General features: G+C 47.1%; 1 protein-coding gene across 13 annotated transcripts in view; it reads right to left on the bottom strand.

Annotated features, from left to right (window-relative positions):
- The window catches only part of CEP250 (centrosomal protein 250), a 168,035-nt gene that overhangs the window by 29,031 nt on the left and 118,811 nt on the right, over positions 1–20,193 (bottom strand). For all 13 annotated transcript variants that reach the window (XM_075901439.1, XM_075901443.1, XM_075901444.1 and 10 more), the window contains 4 exons: positions 13,593–13,720; positions 13,191–13,311; positions 9,709–9,863; positions 2,736–5,156 (listed from right to left, as the gene is read on the bottom strand). In XM_075901439.1, coding sequence (XP_075757554.1) covers positions 2,736–5,156; positions 9,709–9,863; positions 13,191–13,311; positions 13,593–13,720 — 2,825 coding nt within the window. The remainder of the gene's footprint in view (positions 1–2,735; positions 5,157–9,708; positions 9,864–13,190; positions 13,312–13,592; positions 13,721–20,193) is intronic.

Raw genomic sequence — 20,193 nt, forward strand, 5'->3', positions numbered from 1 at the left:
TGTTGGAGGGGGATAGAGGCTAAGGTTTGCCAAAGTACCTCTGAAGGTTCCAAGATAGCTTCATTAATGGGTAAGGCTATCTTTGAGGATGCTGTGGGTTGTAGTATCATAAGTAATTTGTATTGTGTGTCTTGAACCTCTTGGAGTGTAATGTCCTGTGACTGAGCCACACATTTAAATAATTCTTGGAATTGTTTTAGGTCATCTGTTAGTGGAGAGGGTGATATCTGAAAAACTGCCTGGTCTGGTTTAATAGATCTCGGAGTGTGAGGAACTTGTGTAGCTGTGTGTTGTGGCAATGCTGATACTGTACCTCTTGGGTGGTAGGCATGGGTGGCTGTGCACATTAACATGAGAGGACAGAGGAGCGAGGTAAACAAGCTCCTGGTCTCAGAGGAGTACTTGGCTGTGGGGATTTTTGTAAACAAGAAGTCTTACATGATGTTTTCTTATGTTCTGGTGTTGGAGTGCGTTCGGGTTCAAATTGCCCAGGGACAGCTTGCTCGGGCATCATAGGGGTGCCTGTAGGTGCTGGCAATGGTGGCATATGCAGCTTTGTCAGTGCCGTTGCCTTAGTGTGGCACCAGCTTGAGCAGAGCGCTTAGGCTCTGACTCAGCTCCCCTGGCTGATGTAGTCTTGCGTTTCTCTGCGGTGCCAGAGACTGACAGCACTGGGGAATGGGAAGCTTGGGGCAACGCTAGTAACGAGCATGCTGGGGAAGCCCGCGAAACTTGTGAGCCTCTACATGATGGTGAAAAGCAGCTCTGTCAACAGGCCTTTACTGTCCCCGTATCTTCTCAGACTTGTCCCCTAATGGTTTAGGAACTTCTCCTAAAGGAAGTTTTTTAGCCAAATTTTGCGGTCTTTTCTTTTCTGGCCCCAGCTGTCATATTTTGACAATGCAGGCACTTCTATGCTGCGTGAGTCTCTGAGACATTTAATACAGGCGGCATGTCCGTCTGAAATAGGCACTGAGCCATGGCATGAGTCGCATTTCTTAAAGCCAGGAGAACTCGGCATGTTGAAAGAAAAGCCATGGGTTTGGGTTTTTTTTTTTTTTTTCGGGTAAACATTGAAACTATTGTTAACTGACTAAACTATGAAGCATTACTGAACTAACTATGCTATTTGTTTTGTTTTCCTGTCAGAAAAGAAAAGCACTGCTCTGACTCCGTCTTCAGCTGAGGACAGTAGAAAAAGAACGGAGGGGGCCTGCGTCGCGCGCACACTCAAAGAACAGCAGGAGTGCAAGGCACGGAGTGCACAGACAAAGCACGAGGGTACACTGCTCACCAACAAATTCTTTGATCAGCAGTGCGAGGATGCACCAAGACCTGAGTGGAGCACTCACAGGGATACCGCTCGATGAAGAACCTGCCCACAGCACAGCATGGCCCCGCATCAAAGAATCCCCCTCCTCTGGTAGTGAGCTCACTCTTTTGCGGGGTTCCTGGACTCACTCCGGGACAGTCAGTCAGTGTTAGGTATGTGAACAGTAGGGATGTAAGCAACTAGTTGACTATCCAATAAGCAAACGCTTATCGGATAGTCGACTAGTCCCTCAACTAGTTGCTTCCTCCCACCCTTGCTGCCTCCAGCAGCAGGGGGAACAGGAGCAGGTGCTGGGGGGAGCTGGCTTGAAAGCCTGCCAGCTCTTAATACATTTAAAAAGCAGAAGCACAGCAGTGGGGGAACTGGCACAAGTCGGGACATCTGATTCCTGGCTCATGCCAGGTCCCTCCTGCTGTGCTGTATGTTTTTAAAAGGCAGAGCTGCAGCAGGGATAAGCTCCCAGGGCGGGAGCTAACCCCACTGCAGCTCCCCTGCTTATCAACTAATTGATGGAAAATCCATTGACTAGTCGATTAGTTGATTAAACTAAATTTAAGATCCCTAATGAACAGTGCATGTATTTACAAGGTGTCAGGGCAGACAAAGTGTCTAGTGTTAAAAATGAGCCCTCTGTAACATGTTGCAGTTTTGCCTTGGCATGCCATCTGAACTGATATCCTCTGCAGAAAAGCTCTACAAGGCAAGAGTATGGCCCCAAGAGAGTCATGCTGCAGCTGAAAAAGAATTGAAGAAGTGAAGAGACAGCGAGAGGAGTGAGTAGAAGGAGTGCATGGAGCAGCTCTTAAACATTATGGAGTAACAAGTGGAAATGTTCCAGGTGCTGCTAGCACTTCAGACAGAGTAGCTGTGCTACTGTCTCCCACAGCTGGTGTCCCAAAGCTGTTTTCCCTACACCCTCCTTGTCACTGCCAACACAATTTGGCCACCAACCTATCCCTGGATGGCATCCACTGCACTCCACATCTGAGCCCTCAATCTCCAGTGGCTGAATACTAAAGAAGAATGCTTGCTGAGGTACTCGGGGATTGGGGTGAACCTAATGTTAATCTGCAAACCAGAGTGAGAGCTAGCAGAGTCCTGCGGAGGTTTACCACTAGAATGACCATCAAGGAATGATGGATTCTCCATAATTTGGAGTCTTTACACTGAGATAGGATGTCACTATCTAAAAATTCCCCTCTTGACTCAGCCAGAATCTACAAGGTCAATGAAGGAAAAGAACTGGATGAGATTCTCTGGCCTGTGCTATGCATAAGGTCAGGGTAGACAGTAATAATGGCTCCTTCAGACTGATCATATATGAATCTAAGCAAAGTGCCATTGGATTCCTAAGACAGAAATAGGTGTCCTTTTCATGCAAGTCATCCACCAGACTGCTTACCTGAAGATGAAGCCGATCTCTATCCCGCTCTGACACCATGCTCTGTAGGACAGCCATTTCTTCCTTCAGAGTTCTACCAGCTGCTTTGCTCTGGGCCAGGCACAGAGACAAGGATTGTGCTTTCTCCCTCCATTCTATCTCCACACTCTCAGTCTGCTTCAGAACAGCCATCATATGCTCCAACTCTTGATCCATCACTTTCCTCTCCTCTTCCAGTTGATGGATCCTCACCTCCTGCCTTTCCAATTGTTGGTCTCTCTCCTGGAGAACCTTCCTCCTGGCTGCCTCCTCTGTTTCCAATCTTAAGAATTTTTGGGTTTGACTCTTTAGGATCTCCCCTTCACCAGCTCTCCTTTGGAGAGTTGAGGTGAGCTGCTCCAGAACCTCACTCTGTGTCCTCAGCTCCTGCTCTCTACCCCGCAGAGTCTCTTCCAGGTCTCTGACTCTCTTTCTCTGGTGTTTGATCTCCTCATCCTTTTTTATCAGTGTCTCTTGAAGATGCTGGAGATTTTCTTGAAGACCCTTCACCACCTCTTCTTCCAACTGTTTTTGCTCATCTTGGGCTCTGATCACCTGTTCCCTCCTGTTTATGGCTTCTTCTAGAAGATGCTTCCCCTCTTTGTGATATCTCTCCTCCTTCTCTGCCAATGTAAGCTGGAGATGGTGCAGGGTCTCCTGCTCGTTGTCTTGGTGCTGGTGCCATTGAATAAGAGTCTCCATCTCCCGTTTTCGTTCTCTTACAACTTCCTCTAGACAAGTTGCTTGATTCTGGTAAGATTTTAGTGCCATCTGCATGCTTTCTTCTTGAAGCTGGTATATGCTAATTTGCTCTGCCTGCTTCAGGAGCTCTACATCCTTCCCCTTCACTATTTGGCTCATTCTGTCTAGATCCTGCTGTAAGCTCTTGACACACTTTTCTTCTAGCTCTTTCTGCCCTAAGAGCTCCTTGACATGCCTTTGCAAAGACTCTATCTCCTGGTAACGGGCTTGTAGACAAGATTTGGTATATTCAAGTGTCTTCAAGACAGCCTTAGTCTGTGTCACTGCATCTTCCTTGTGCTGCTGAAGCTTATGGATTCCCTCCTCAAGGGCTTCTATTTCCCTCTCTTTCTCCCTCGGAGTCACCTGTGTTTCTTGAAGATTTGTTTGCCTGTCTGTTGCCTGCTTCTCCTCCTCTGTCTTGTGCTCCTCATATTGCTTTTGTGGGGATTCAATTTCTTTCTCTCGTTCCCTTAACACTGCTTCAAGATAGTCAAGAGTTTTGACTTGTTGCTTAATTTCTCTTTCCTGCTTTTGGAGTGTCCAGATCTGTTCTTTCTGAGATTTAAGCACTCCATCTCTCTCCTTTAGTACTACCCTGGCATTTTCTAAATCTCTGTGTAAAACCTTTATCTGCCCTTCTGCTTCTTCCTTACGTTTCTGTATTTGCTGCGTTTGGAATTCCAGCTCTATGTCTTTTTCTTTTAAGGTTGTTTGTATTTGATCCTGATGTTCACAAAGAGCCTTTAGTTTCATTTCCATCTCTTCATTAATATCTTGAATTTGTTTTTGCTGTAACTCAAATTCTTGATTTCTCCGAGTCAGTGTGACGGCCATCTCTTTTACTTTCTCCCGCAGGTCTTGTAGCTCTTTCTCCCGCTGATCTTCATATTGCTGCAAAATCTTTATCTGCTCCTTCTGCGACTTGACCTCACTCTCTCTGTCCCCAAGAATTACTTTCATATGTTCAAGGCTTGTGCGCAGAACCTTCACCTGCTTCTTCTCCTCCTGTTTCAATTCTTCAGCTACCTTCTTGTAAGACATAAGCTCACAATCTTTTTCCCTCAAGTCTGTTTTGATCTGATATAGATCCTCCTGCAGAGTTTTCATTTGTGATCTTTCATGTTCTTCAAGAGTCTGGATTTTCTCTTCCTGGAATTTAATTTCCTTGACTTTCTCCTCTAGGTTTAAAGTCAGTTGTTTTAGAGCAGTCTTCTGCATTTCCCTCTCATCTTCTAGTTTCTGAATTTGTTCTTGTTGGGATTCCACCTTTCTGTCTTTCTCCTCTATATCTTTAGAAAGATGATCTATACTTGTTCTTTGCATTTCTCTCTGCTGCTCTAGCTCTCTAATCTGTTCTTGCAGTACTTCCATTTCTCCATTTCTCTGGCTTAAGGTGATGGTCAGGTGATCCAGATTTTCCTGCAAAGCATTCCCAAATGCAGCCTCCTTCTGTAATATCAAGATTCCCTCCTGCTGTGTCTCTGCTTCTTCACTTTTCATTTTCAGGACAGAAAGGGTTGTTTGTAGCTCTTTTTCTAGGGAGTAGGTCATCTTTGCTGCTATGTTTGCCCGCGTTTCAGAGGCAGAGACTGTTTCCTGGAGAAGATCTATCTCTCGCATCAGTTTCTCCTGAACTGCTTGTAGCGTGTCCCGTTCATGCTGAAACAGAGAAAAAATGAATTAAAAATAAATCTAGGTAACTCTTCCCATCTCAGAACTGAGCTGTAGCTCTACTGCTTAGATGACGTGACAAGCAAGATCTGTAAGTGTGGCTCTTAACAGAATAACTCTTGTTGCTGGGGTGGCTTCTCTCTCCCATCTACTTTTTCTTTTGTCACTAGTGTAAACTCAAGAATTGCCCTCTCTCCTCTAGGACTTGTCCACACAAGGATGTAACACTGTTTCAGCAACTGATTTACTTGAGATGATGCTATATGTGCACACATGATCAAGCTGTGGTCACCAGATTCTGCTGAAATCATTGATGAAACAGCACTATTTTGGAGTGTAGAGGAGGCCTTCAAGTTGCTTCTGGCTATCGCTCATGAAGGGTTCCTGAAGTTACTTTCTTAAGTAAGCAGAGATAATTAGAAATGGGGAAAATATCCCAGAATCATAACTCAAACATACATGAATCAAGCAACTTCACCTAGTCTATATATTTTAGAGTGTCTATCTGCAAGTCCATTTATTCAATAATTCCTCCTAAACAGTAAGAACTAGGACCACCATATTTGGTATGCAGATTCCTCTTCTTCTAACTTAAAACAAGGTCAGAGTCTGGTTGTGCAAGAACTACTGGAAACCCCAGGAAAGTGACTGTTTTCCATAACATGCAAAGGGAGAGGCTGCTGTTTAGAGAGACGCGATACTGAGAGTAAGCACTGGGGGTGAGCCAGCATGGGACAGCTTTCCTGCAGTGTTCAATGGAGAAAGCCGTATTACCAAGGGAGGGGCCAACAGGGCTCGGGCTCCATCATCTTGTCTGCCAGCACACCAGTTAGTAGCCCCTCACCCTGGCCTCAAACCATTTTCTCCCTTCCCAGTTCTTGTGCAGCACCGGCAGGATGGGAGGGGGAAGGGTTAGAGAAACCACCCCTGGCAGCCAGAGGGACAGGGGGGCAGACAAAACACCCTGGTGGCTGGAGGGACAAGGGAGCAGAGAAAATGGCCCTGACAGCCGGGGGGAATGGGGCAGAGAAAATGCTCCTGGTGGCCAGGGGAAGAGGGCAGAGAAAACCCCCCTTATGGCCGGAAGGAAGGAGGCAGAGAAACCTCCCCCCTGGTGGCTAGGGGGACAGGGGCAGAGAAAACCCTCCTGGCGGCCAGGGGGGAAGAGAAAACATTTCTGAGAGCTGGTGGAGATCTGGGGAATGGGGGGAAATGAGGGGGAAAGACAAAATGTTTCTGGTGGCGGTATGGGGAGTTGGTGGGGAAAGGCCTGTGGCAGCCAGGGGAGGGATTAGCAGGGGGAAGAGAAAAGGCTCATGCTGGATAGGACCCTCCATCCTGAGCTCCTCCTCGCCCCTCAACTTTCACTCTCACATACCCACACCCCAGCCTCCTGCACTGCCTCCCCACACATCCCCAAGGCCCTACCATCACTTCTATTATAAAAGTTAACCTGAAAAATTGCTGCCAATATACAGTGGTAACATTGTAACATACGTATGGCTAATTCCCTCATTGACCTCTTTCCTCTTCTTCCTGCCTACTATACCGTATTCACCTCCTTTCAACCTCTCTTCCTATGAAAGTTTATCCAGATCTCTAATCATTCTCATCACCTGTCCTGAACCAAGCATATAAGATGGGTTGACCAGAACTGTGCACTGTACAGAGTACGGCATGCTCTTAATTCAGAGAATGGCATTACAATTTTTAAAATATTCTTTTTGCATTGATCAATGTGGAATTTCATCTGCCATCATTTTGCCAATTTTTCTAACTTGATTAAACTAAGGATGTTAAATTTAGATTAATTAACTAATCGAATAGTTGATGGGATTTCCATCGACTATTCGATTAGTCTAGAAGGGCGCCTCTGCCTTTGAACTGTAGCAAGAAAACTGCTGGGCTCTTGCTACAGTTCAGAAGCAGAAGCCCCACAGGGAGCGTAAGGCCAGTGGAGAACTGGCCCTGCACTCCCTGCAGCACTTGAGTCTTTAAAATTTACAAGAGCCCCAGTGGGGCTCTTGCACATTTCAAAAGCAGAAGCACCACAGGGAGCACAGGACTAACGAGGGACTGGTCCCACACTCCCTGCAGTGCCTCAGCCTTTTAAATGTACAAGATTCCCAGTGGGGCTCTTGTACATTTCAAAAGGAAGCTACGCAGGGAGCGTGGGGCAGGGAGTGCAGGGCCTGCGGGGCTTCTGCTTTTGAAATGTACAAGAGCTCCACTGGGGCTGGAGCAGAATCCCAGGAGAAACAGCCCTAGTGAAGACTGATTTAGTCCACACACAAGCCGTTTCCCGTTGTGGCTCTACTTTCCCTGACCCCTGCGGAGATGGTGCTGGGGGAACTAGCTTTTAAGCCGGCTCCCCCCAGCACCAGGCCATGCTCCCTCATTTGCTGACTCTCTCTGATACAGGCAGCAAGCGGGGGGAAGCAACTAGTTGCATAACTAGTTGACTATCCAATAAGCTTATGTTTCTTGGATAGTCGACTAGTCGCTTACATCCCTAGATTAGATCCTTCAGAAGTCTGTATTCTCAGCATTCATTAGTCTTAATAATTTTGTGTTATTTGAGCATTTGGCTGCCTCAATACTTATACTTTTTCCAGATGACTTGTATATTAAACAACACTGTCCCTAACACAGAGCCCTGGGCCAGCCAACTGTTAACCATTTTTCAACTATGAAAGTGAACCAAGCATTCCTTCTCTTTGTTTTCTGCCTCTAAAGCTCCAATGATCTCAGTAAGATACTTCAGAAAAAGCATGTGTAAGTCTTTGCTGAGTTGGTACCTTAATCAGATGCTGATCCATAACATACCATTTCCTTAAAAGCCCTTTCTGAATGACACTGTTGAAGACTTTGAAAGTCCAATAAATTACTTAAACCTATTCCCTGTTACCCATTACTTTAATGACAAAATTCTAATAGGTTAATGAAGCACAGTTTTCCTTGGCAGAAGCTATGCTACTTAAACATTATGACAGGCTTTTAGATTCCTGAGCTCCTATTGTTGCTCGTACTGATATGTACCATGGCTACAGCCTACTCCCCAGAACATTTGGGATGTCTGTCCAGAGTTGCACAATATCAGCCAAAGGGTTCTCATAGTCACCCCTTGCCCAGCTATTGATATTTATAGTGAACAAACCAACCTTTCTTTCCCAACTGTAACCCCTTCTTCCTTAGATCACACTCCTCTGTATGTGAAGATTATCAGTGGCTCATGAAAATCCCAAGCCATGAACAGTAAAAGTATGTGTGGACGGACATGAAGTGCACTTGAAGAACTCTGAGGGTGGAAATCAGTCTGGAATAGTGACAGAGGGCGAGGTGGAAAGCCTAGGATTGGATAGCAGGGGATGACAGAGGGCCAGGCGGAAAGCCTAGGATTGGATAGCAGGGGATGTCAGAGGGCCAGGCGGAAAGCCTAGGATTGGATAGCAGGGGATGTCAGAGGGCCAGGCGGAAAGCCTAGGATTGGATAGCAGGGGATGACAGAGGGCCAGGCGGAAAGCCTAGGATTGGATAGCAGGGGATGACAGAGGGCCAGGCGGAAAGCCTAGGATTGGATAGTAGGGGATGACAGAGGGCCAGGCGGAAAGCCTAGGATTGGATAGTAGGGGATGACAGAGGGCCAGGTGGAAAGCCTAGGATTGGATAGCAGGGGATGACAGAGGGCCAGGTGGAAAGCCTAGGATTGGATAGCAGGGGATGACAGAGGCCCAGGTGGAAAGCCTAGGATTGGATAGCAGGGGATGACAGAGGCCCAGGTGGAAAGCCTAGGATTGGATAGCAGGGGATGACAGAGGCCCAGGTGGAAAGCCTAGGATTGGATAGCAGGGGATGACAGAGGGCCAGGCGGAAAGCCTAGGATTGGATAGCAGGGGATGACAGTGGGCCAGGTGGAAAGCCTAGGATTGGATAGTAGGGGATGACAGAGGGCGAGGTGGAAAGCCTAGGATTGGATAGTAGGGGATGACAGAGGGCGAGGTGGAAAGCCTAGGATTGGATAGCAGGGGATGACAGTGGGCCAGGTGGAAAGCCTAGGATTGGATAGCAGGGGATGACAGTGGGCCAGGTGGAAAGCCTAGGATTGGATAGTAGGGGATGACAGAGGGCGAGGTGGAAAGCCTAGGATTGGATAGCAGGGGATGACAGAGGGCCAGGCGGAAAGCCTAGGATTGGATAGCAGGGGATGACAGTGGGCCAGGTGGAAAGCCTAGGATTGGATAGCAGGGGATGACAGCGGGCCAGGTGGAAAGCCTAGGACTGGATAGCAGGGGATGACAGAGGAGCTGCAGGAGAGAAAGGGAAACTTACTCAATGTCTGCACACTTTACCTCATTACACATGCTTTGCTGGTAGCACTAGAAATTAGAGGGTAGCCATGGGAGATGACAGGGAGTTTCTATCTAGTGGCTCTGGGGTCAGGGCAGAGTTGTTCCCGAGAATGCAATGTTAAAAGTGCTCCATCCAGACTCTTTGAAAGGACATTATCTAACAAAGCTTCAAAACCATATGCCAGCCTCACCACAACATCCCTTCTATGCTTCTCGGTGCTCTCACGGCTTCGCTCCAAGGATGCAACCTCTCCACGCAACATCACTACCTCCTTCTTTAGGGCAATGACTTCTTCTTGCAGCGTGGCCTGGAGTGAGCCCTGCTTCCCTTCTGCCATCTGCATCTCTGCAATAAGGAGGAGGGGGAGAAGAAGAATCAAAACAAAAGGGAACAATGCTAGACAAGAGCCATGGTCTTTCCATTCAATTGTCTTCTGCTTTCCAGGCTCCAAGCCACAAAGCAAAGATTGGATTATGCCCAAAGACATCTCTTTGTCTGAGGTATTTGGCTTAAGGAAGTTCATGTGTAACCAGAATTCACAGGCACAGGGAATGAACAAGGAGCAGTCAATAAAAGTATATCAACAGAGTGAGGCAGGTTAGCATCATCAGTATAATAGTGAGAGCTGAGGTAGATAAGATTACAAAAAGAAAATACCGAGGAAGGAAAAAAATGGCATAGGGCTCCAACCAAGGACAAAGGAGCTGCTACCACAAAGGAGGGAGCAGTAAGTTTGCAAAAGGATTCTGTAGAATCAGAAAGAGTTCCTAGATGAGCAACAAGGGGCTCTCCCATAGAGACTGAAAAAACTAGAACTGTTCAAGTAGGCCTAAGGACATGATAGAAGCCTATAAAGTACTGACTGGTATAGGGCAGGAGGATGTGGCACTTTTGTTCTCTCTGTTTCATTACACAGAGGACAAGCCATTAAATTGAAAGGCAGCCAGTTCCAAGTGTTTGGTGGATATGATTGGTGCCATGAGAGATGGGGAAGTAAAGATGCCTTAACAGCTGTGGTATGCTGGGGTCCATAATACTGGAGGTCACAGGAAGTGAGAGAGGGTATGTCTACACTACAAAGTTAAAGCAATGAGGAGTCCTGTGGCACCTTATAGACTAACTGAAGTATAGGAGCATAAGCTTTCGTGGGCAAAGACCCACTTCGTCAGATGCATGACTACATGCATCTGACGAAGTGGGTCTTTGCCCACGAAAGCTTATGCTCCTACACTTCAGTTAGTCTATAAGGTGCCACAGGACTCCTCGTCGCTTTTGCAGATTCAGACTAACACGGCTACCCCTCTGATACTTGACTACAAAGTTAGTTCGAACTAACAGACGTTAGTTCGAACTAACTTTCATAGGCGCTACACTAGCGCTCCGTTAGTTCGAATTTAATTCGAACTAACGGAGCGCTTAGTTCGAACTAGGTAATCCTCATTCCACGAGGATTAAGCCTAATTCAAACTTACTAGTTTGAATTAAGGGCTGTGTAGCCCCTTAATTCGAACTAGTGGGAGGCTAGCCCTCCCCAGCTTTCCCTGGTGGCCACTCTGGCCAACACCAGGGAAACTCTATTGCCCCCCTCCCGGCCCCGGACCCCTTAAAGGGGCACGGGCTGGCTACGGTGCCCGTGCCAGGTGCAAGCCTGCCAGCACCCAGCCAGCAGACCCTGCACCTGGCATGGCTCAAGCCAGCTACCCAATGCCCCCCCGCCCTCCCTCTCTTCCCGGGACCAGGCTGGCGGCTCTCGGGAGCTTGCCCGGGACCGCAAGAGGCGGGCACCCGCCTGGGCTAGTGCGGACATCGGGGACCTCGTCCACGACCTCCGCACTAGGCACAGGAAAGTGGCCGGCTAGGGCAGGAGAGCTGCCAGCCTGGCCACCCAGGAGCAGGTGTGCATGAAAATCAAGGTAGTCCACTGAGACCCCTGACCCTGAGCCCTGAGCGTACAATGGCCGTACTGGGTCAGACCAAAGGTCCATCTAGCCCAGTAGCCTGTCTGCCGACAGCAGCCAACCCTAGGGACCCTGGAGGGGATGGACCGAAGACAGTGACCAAGCCATTTGTCTCGTGCCATCCCTCTCCAGCCTTCCACAAACCTTGGGCAGGGACACCACTCCTACCCCCTGGCTAATACCACTCCATGGACCCAACCTCCATCACTTTATCTCACTTCTCTTTAAACTCTGTTCTAGTTCTAGCCTTCACAGCCTCCTGCAGCAAGGAGTTCTACAGGTTGACTATTTGCTTTGTGAAGAACAACTTTCTGTTACTAGTTTGAAGCCTGCTACCCATTCCTTTCCTTTGGTGTCCTCTAGTCCTTCTTTATGGGAACAATGAAGAACTTTTCTGTATGCACCCTCTCCACCCAACTCCTGCTTTTAGAGACCTCTATCCTGTCCCCCCTCCGTCTCCTCTTTTCTAAGCTGAAAAGTCCCAGTCTCTTTAGCCTCTCTTCATATGGGACCTGTTCCCAACCCCTGATCATTTTAGTTGCCCTCCCCTCTCCCACCCCCTTTTCCCAGTCTCTCCCAGTTTTGTTCAATAAAGACAGATTCCATTTTTGAACACAATTGTCCTTCATTTTGTACATCAAGAAGAGGGGCTAGGGAAGGGTAAGTGGAAGGAGGTGAGGGAGGAATGGGGTACGCGCCCCCGATGGGGAGGACTGGGCTGGCTCTGCCGGCTTTTGGGGGTGGAACCTCTCCTGCAGACCCCCAATTGCCCCCTCTCCCCAGATGGCAGCCTGCGGCAAGTGCAGCCAGGCTGATGGCCGAGTGCTGTGATGTGCCCAGTGTGGGTAGTCCAGGCAGTCCAAGCCAGGACTGCTTTGCAAGCAGGGCACCCCTGAGAACTGTCTGTCCGGGGTGGGGGTTGGGACCCTTTACGCACAGCCCTCAGCTAGCCTGAGGCAGCATCTCCACTCTCTAAGTCCTCCTCTGATGCCCTGCCGGCACTGCTTCCGGCCATCCTTAAGCCTGGTTCAGGGTCCACTTAATGTGGACATGCTAGTTTGAATTAGCAAAACGCTAATTCGAACTAGTTTTTTAGTCTGGATCCGTTAGTTCGAATTAGCTTAGTTCGAATTAACTAATTCGAACTAAGTTAGTTCGAATTAACGTTGTAGTGTAGACGGACCCTGAGAGAGAAAGGATAACTAACTACATGCAGGGAGTAGTTACTGTGCTATAGCCTAGGGCAAGACCCAGAGTGAGATCTGTTTGAGGGGCTATTGTATGTGAGAAGTGACTGGGGAGATGAGAGACAGTGTCTCTGTGAAGCATTTTACTGAGGGTGGGAAGTTCAGACACATCCTGTGCTCAGAGATTATGTTAGAGCCAGGTAGGAAGGGGCAAGTTGAGAAGGAAGCAGATGCAGCAGATTGTAGAAAACTGGGGTGGGAAGCACAACTGCAATAATGTAAGAATCCCAGGGAAGAAGACAGAGATAGTGCACTGGAATGTGGAGGAGATGGCTTCATGACTCAGGAAGGCCCCAGGTTAGCAAAGGGCAGGAGGAGAGGATTCCTCAGGTACTACAAGGAGCACCATAGGGAATCAGCGCTGTCTCCTCTACTCAGGAGAGCTAGTCTGTGGATTCTCCTGGTGACCCTTCCTTTTCTCCAACTGCTGAGGAAGCCTGGTACAGTAGGAAGGAGGGTAGACATACCTTCCTGGTTTTGGACCAACCACTTCTGCAACTCTTGGTTGCGGGCACTGAGACAGTCCCTCTCAGCCGCCTCTTTCCTCAGCTCCTGCTCAAGCTTCTGAACCTTGTTCCTGGCATCATCCTGGAAAAAGCAGAAGCTAAATGAAGCAGCATATGCCCAGTGCCAGGAAAACGGATGGGTGTATGTGGAGGAACCTAAGGCGTAGACAGGAAGGGCAGGGCCAGAACCAAGAGCAGTAGTGAATGAGGGGGTATTCTCTTCTACCCAGGATGGAATAGTCTAGGTTGCACTGGCACAAGGAACGAGAGCCAGCTTGGCCAAAGTATTATTGGCCACCTTATTTTGCTGCTTACTCTCAGCAGAGGGACAGGAGTAGTGAATCCAATGAGGAGAGAAATTACCCGATCCTGCAGAGTCTGTTTCAGGTGCTGGTGTAGGTCCCGGAGGGCTGTTGCCACTTCCTCTGCTGTGAGCTCTGTGAGGAGGGCCTTAGGCTCAGGGCCAGTCAGCCCAGAAACTGGATCCTGGTCTGGAAAAACAAGCCCTGGGGATCAGTGTTTTGCCAATGGTCACCAACTTTCAGGAGAAGTTTGCAGCATTTGGAGACCGCCCAGAGACAGGTACCATAAATGTGACAGTGAATAAGTGACACACTGAACATTAAATGTCACACCAGACGTGGTATCCTCCAATAGCTGCAGGGGCTGAGGTCACGTCCCCTACTGCCCTAGTTCTCTCTGCAGTGAGCTTTGTGGGGTTTAGGCCTGCCCTCTGGGCCCCAAGAGGCTTTAGAGCCAAAGGCTGCCCCATGCTTGCCAACAACCCCATGTTTCTGCTCTGTGCCCCACATTCCTATTTGTTCCAGCAAATGGGGCTGAAATATAGCTTGGCTGAAGATCTCATATAGACCCTAGATGCAGTTGCCAGTCATGCAGCTAGCCCTGCTGCCTTTTCTTTCACTCAGAAGTGCTCTGCAACACTAAGCTAGAGAGATAGTTCCCTCCCACAGCACCAACTCCTCTCAGGAAGTGGCAACGTGTAGAGGGAGAGGAGATGGCAGAGACCCCTCCTGAAGGCCCCAGAAAGGGAGGGAGAAATGGCCCTGGAGAAAAACAGGGGAGGTGAATAAAGCACATGATGCAAGCCCATAGATCTAATGAACCTTCCCCTAAAAGGGCATGAGGGTGGGGGAGAGAAACAGGCCACAGGGTTCCCCTCCCAGAAAACACCTGTGATGAAATGAAATATCTTTACAAAATGCATGTAACCCCTCTGTCAACATACCAAAAACAGGTACCAAGCCTGGGTGGTAGAAGGCCAAGTGGGTAGAACCATTTGGGGATGCTCCAAAGTTTCTCAAAGCTGAGAAAATTGCCCCCAAGTCTTCTGCTCCTACTCCTTCTGCTCCTAATCCTGGCTCCTTACTGGCAGGTGTTTTCTGGTAGGGGAGACCTGTGGCATGCAAAATTATCTGGGAGCTTCTTGAAACAATTGTCCCTTTGGACATTTCTACGTATTGGTAACCATGTCCTGTGGGACTCCATGCAATCAGCAGCACAGGTGGTCTGATGACTAGCCCTGGACTCTCTTCTGGCTTGCAGTGCCTCCTGCTTCTTGCACAGTACCCCATAATATGTATAAACTCATTCTCCATGGTGTCTGCTATTGAGGCCAGCCACTTAAGATCTGGAGCCCCTGACTGTCTCACACCAACCCTAGCACCATCTCATTCAGCAGTTTCAGAAGAAGTGGAAGGAGAATTTGAAATGCACATACTGTCTGTCTAGAATAGAGGGCCAACATGTCTGTGTCAAAGACTGAGGTTAAATGCAAGAGGAGGAAATTACTCACCTCTGCAGGAATCAATGTTCTTTGAGCTGAGTGTTCCGATGAGTGCTCTACTCCAGGTGCTGATGCATCTCTGTGCCTTTGCACAGAGATTTCCACAGTAGTACTCATACCAGCCGCATACATACACAGTGTCTGCTGCTTGTACCAGCTCTGTCTCAACAGCAGGTGTGCAAAAACAGTTCTCCCTCCACAACAGAGGCTGCCTCAGCCCCGAAGTAGAGAGGAGAAAGGTGGTTAGTGGAGCACCCACAGGGACACATGTCTCAAAGAACATCACTTTCTTCAGTCTCAGAGAGGTAGCCATCTTAGTCTGTAATTAAAATACAATACAATAAAAAAAACAGTGGTCCTGTAGCACCTTAAAGGCTAACCAAAAATTTACACTAATTTACACTAACACCCCTCCTAATCTTCGACCAGGAACTTTCTATCTGCTATCCAAAATACACAAACCTGGAAATCCCACACAACCCATCATCTCAAGCATTGGCACACTTACTACAGGATTATCTGGCTATACTGACTCCCACTACAGACCCTATGCTACCATCATTCCCAGCTACCTCCACGACACCAATGACTTCCTGAGGAAACTTCAAAATATCAGTAATTACCTGAAAATGCCATCCTGGCCACTATGGACGTAGAAGCCCTTTACACTAACATTCCACATGAAGACGGATTACAAGCCATCAAGAACACCATCCCAAATAACAGCATTGCACACCTGATTACAGAGCTCTGCGACTTTGTCCTCACCCACAACCACTTCCAATTCGGAGACAATCTGTATCTCCAAGTCAGCAGCACAGCCATGGGCACCCGCATGACACCACGATATGGCTGACCTTGAACAAAGTTTCTCTCGCCCCCTAACATCCATACTTTACTTATGCTACATTGATGATATCTTCATCATATGGACCACTGGAAAATAAACTCCTGAAGAATTTCACAAGGATTTCAACAACTTCCACCCCACCATCAGACTCAGCCTGGACCAGTCCACATGAAAAATCTAGCTCCTGGACACTACAATACAATTAAATAATGGACAGATTGCCACCACTCTATACCAGAAGCCCACCGACCGCTACACTTACCTTCATGCCTCCAGCTTCCATCCCAGACACATTTCTCACTATTGTATATAGCCAAGCCCTAAGATACAACCAGATTTGCTCCGATCTCACAGACAGAGACAAACACCTACAGGATCTTAATAGAGCATTCCTAAAACTGAAACACCCACCTGGAGAAGTGAAAAAACAGATTAACAGAGCCAAAAAAGTACCCAGACATGAACTACTTCAAGACAGATCCAAAAGGGAGAATAACAGAATCCCACTTGTTTTCACCTACAGACTCAACCCCCTCCAATGCATTATACACAATCTGCAACCCATCTTGGAAAATGATCCCTCACTCTCAGAGACCTTTGGGGAAAAGCCCATTCTCGCTTACAGACAACTCCACAACCTGAAACGAATTCTTTCCGGTAACCATGCTACACAACCACATCATAGGCATCCAGGAACCCAGCCCTGCAATCAGCCACGGTGCCTACTCTGCCCACATATCTACACAAGCGAATTCATCACTGGAGCCAACAACATAAGCTACCAAATCAGAGGATCATAAAACTGCACATCCAGCAATTTGATCCATGCCATTAAATGCCAACAATGCCCCACTGCTATATATATTGGAGAAATTGTACAGTGATTATGGGAAAGAATCAATGGACACAAATCAAATATACATAAAGGGAACATATAAAAACCTGTTGGGGAACACTTCAATATGAATAATCACTCTTTAAAAGATCTCCAGGTGGCTGTCTTATCACAAACCAATTCTACAAGTCAAATAAACAGAGAGGTGTTGGAATTACAATTCATCCACAAATTCAATTCTCATGCTAATGGCCTCAATCCAGATAAGGGATGGCTGGGACATTATGAACCTAACATTTAATGAAGGTGCAAAAAGCTCTTTGTGTGGATTCTTGCTATTGCTATCCTTTGATTCTTATCAGCTTCTTTTCAACTATCCAATCTTCAGGTATTTATAAATGCCAGTTCTGCCTATTTGTTTTGCCCTTTGATATTTTCATACCCGCTGCTCCTTGTTTCTCGCCCCCTTCTTTTTTCGCCTTCCCTGCTTTCCCTTCTTCCCTATTTATTTTGGGTCTGCACATTCTAAACTCAGAACTCTAGTCATCTGAAGAAGTGGGCTGTACCCACAAAAGCTCGTGATACCATTTATGTGTTTTGTTAGTCTATAAAGTGCTATGAGACCATTTGTTTTTGGGGGGGAGGGGATTGTTTTTGTGGGGTGGTTTTTGTGTGTGTGTGTAATTTACAAAAAACATATAGATAGTATCATGAGCTTTCGAGAGCACAACCCACTTCTTCAGACATCTGAGCTCCAGGTGACTGAAAAGCAGTGTCTTTCAAGGCATTTGGGACTTTGGATCTGGTAGGAATGTAGTGGACAAAAGCTCTGCCCATAGCATATTGGTAAGGGGTCCTTGGGTAAGAGTACAGAATTTTGCAAAAGTGTATTCAGAAACCTAAGTGGCAGCCTTTCAAATACCCATGAAGGGAACATTATGTAGAAAAGCCAGCAAGGCTGCAATACATCTAGTAGAGTGACCCCTGACAGAAGTTGGAAGAGTTGTGTTCTGCAACTGATAACAGAGGCAAGAAGTAGCTGAGAAGTGGGATATGAGTCAACAATGTGTCCTTGTAGCCAAGAAGGCTAAGGGCATATTGGGCTGCATTTGTAGAAGCACTGCCACATTGAGGGAAGTGATTATTTCCCTTTATTTGGCACTGGTGAGGCTATATCTGGAGTACTGTGTCCAATTCTACTTATGAGGAGAGGCTGAAGGACCTGAACTTATTTAATCACAGAAGAGAAGAACGAGGGGGGAATTTGATAGCAGCCTTCAACTACTTGAAGGGGGGTTCCAAAGAGGATGGAGAGAGGCTGTTCTGATATGACAGAATGAGGAACACTGGTATCAAGTTGCAGTGGGGGAGGTCTAAGTTGGATACTAGAAAAAGCTATTTCACAATGGGCTTGGTAAAGCACTGGAATGGGTCACCTAGGGTGGTGCTGAAATCTCCATTCATAAAGCTTTTTAAGTCCCAGATTGACAAAGCCCTGGCTGGAATGATCTAGTTGGGATTGGCCCTGCTTTTAACAGGGGATTGGACTCAGTGACCTCCTGGGACTCTTCCAATCCTAATCCTCTATGATTTTATAAAAAAGGCAACTGTAGTGCCTATCTTTAAAAAAGAAAAGAAGGAGAATATGGGGAACTACAAATTGCTCAGCCTCATCTCAGTCCCCGGAAAAATCATAGAGCAGGTCTTGAAGGAAAGTGATCAGGAACAGGCGTGCCTGACAAACCTAATTGCCTTCTATGATGAGATAAGTGGCTCTGTAGATATGGGGAAACCAATGGACAAGGTATATAAATATAGTCTCCCACAGTATTCTTGCCAGCAAGTTAAAGTAGTATGGCTTGGATGAATATACTGTAAGGTCGATAGAAAGATGGCTGAATCATCAAGCTCAGTGAGTTGTGATCAACAGCTAGATGTCAAGTTGGTAGCCAGTATCAAGCAGAGTTCCCTGGGGGTCAGTCCTGGGGCAAGTTTTCTTCAACATCTTCATTAATGATCCGGACAGACTGCATCCTCATCAAGTTCGTGGATCACACTAAGCTGGGGGGACAGATAGATACACTAGAGGGTAGGGATAAAATAGAGTGACCTAGACAAATTGAAGGGTTGGGACAAAAGAAATCTGATGAGGTTCAACAAGGACAAGTACAGAGTCCTGCACTTAGGATGGAAGAATCCCAAGCACTGCCACAGGCTGGGACCAACTGGCTAAGCAGCAGTTTGGTAGGAAAGGACCCGGGGATTACAGTGGATGAGAAGCTGGATACGGGTCAACAGTGTGCCCTTGTTGCCAAAACTAACCACATATTGGGCTGCATTAGTAGAAGCGTTGCCAGCAGACCGAGGGAAATAATTATTCCTCTCTATTCAGCACTGGTGTGACCACATCTGGAGTACTGTGTCCTGTTTTGGGCCCGCCGCTACAGAAGGGTGTGGACAAATTGGAGAGCTACAAAAATGATCAGGGGTCTGGGACATATGGCTTATGAGGAAAGGCTGAGGGAACTGGGCTTATTGTCTGCAGAAGAGAAGAGTAAGTGGGGGGCAGAGGGAGCAGATATGATAACAGCCTTCAACTACCTGAAGGGGGAGGTTATAAAAAGGATGGAGCTAGTCTGTTCTCAGTAGTGGCAGATGACAAAACAAGAAGCAATGGTCTCAAATTATCACTAAGTTGGATATTAAGAGTAAGTATTTCACTAGGAGGGCGGTGAAGCAATGCAGTGGGTTGCCAGGGTGGTGATGGAATTTCCATCCTTAGAGGTTTTAAAGGACAAGCTTTACAAAACCCTGTCTGGAATCATCTGAAGAAGTGGGCTGTGCTCACGAACGCTCATGATACCATCTACATGTTTTGTTAGTCTTTAAAGTGCTATTATACTATTTGTTGTTAATGAAATCATTTAGTTAGGCTCACAACACTGCTAGTACAGGTTAAAGGCAGTGGGGCTGTGTTTTGATGAAAAGCCTGCACCTGGGTGAGAGGCAGGTCCAAGGAACTTCTGCATTAACAGCAGTTTAAGCTGGAGTTCTCTGTCCTTGTGTGCCCGCCCTGGCTTTTAACGATGCAATGGGTACATTTTTGGGGGATGTGGGACTCCCCCAAACATTTAATATATTGTGAGTGACAATCCAATATTGGGATAGCATGCATGCATGTAGTGCAGAACTTGGGGAACTTGTAGTGCAGAACTGGGGAACCAGGCATAATAAGCATTGTTGGCTAGATGACAAGTAAAACGGGAAAGAAGAAAAACCATTTGTGAGTTTGATGGATTTAAAAAAAAAAGGGATAGAACTTACCTAACTAAGGAGAGGGTAAAAACTAAGGGAAAAACTTACCTAAAATGGATGAAGACAAAAGTGTCTCAGACCAGTCTACTAAGCTCTGTCTCAGGCTGGAGATAGTAGAAAAGGAACGGCGGTGCTATTAAAATATAACAGACGGCTCTGG

The sequence above is a fragment of the Pelodiscus sinensis genome, chromosome 18, assembly GCF_049634645.1.
Source record: "Pelodiscus sinensis isolate JC-2024 chromosome 18, ASM4963464v1, whole genome shotgun sequence".
Taxonomy (NCBI): domain Eukaryota; kingdom Metazoa; phylum Chordata; order Testudines; family Trionychidae; genus Pelodiscus; species Pelodiscus sinensis.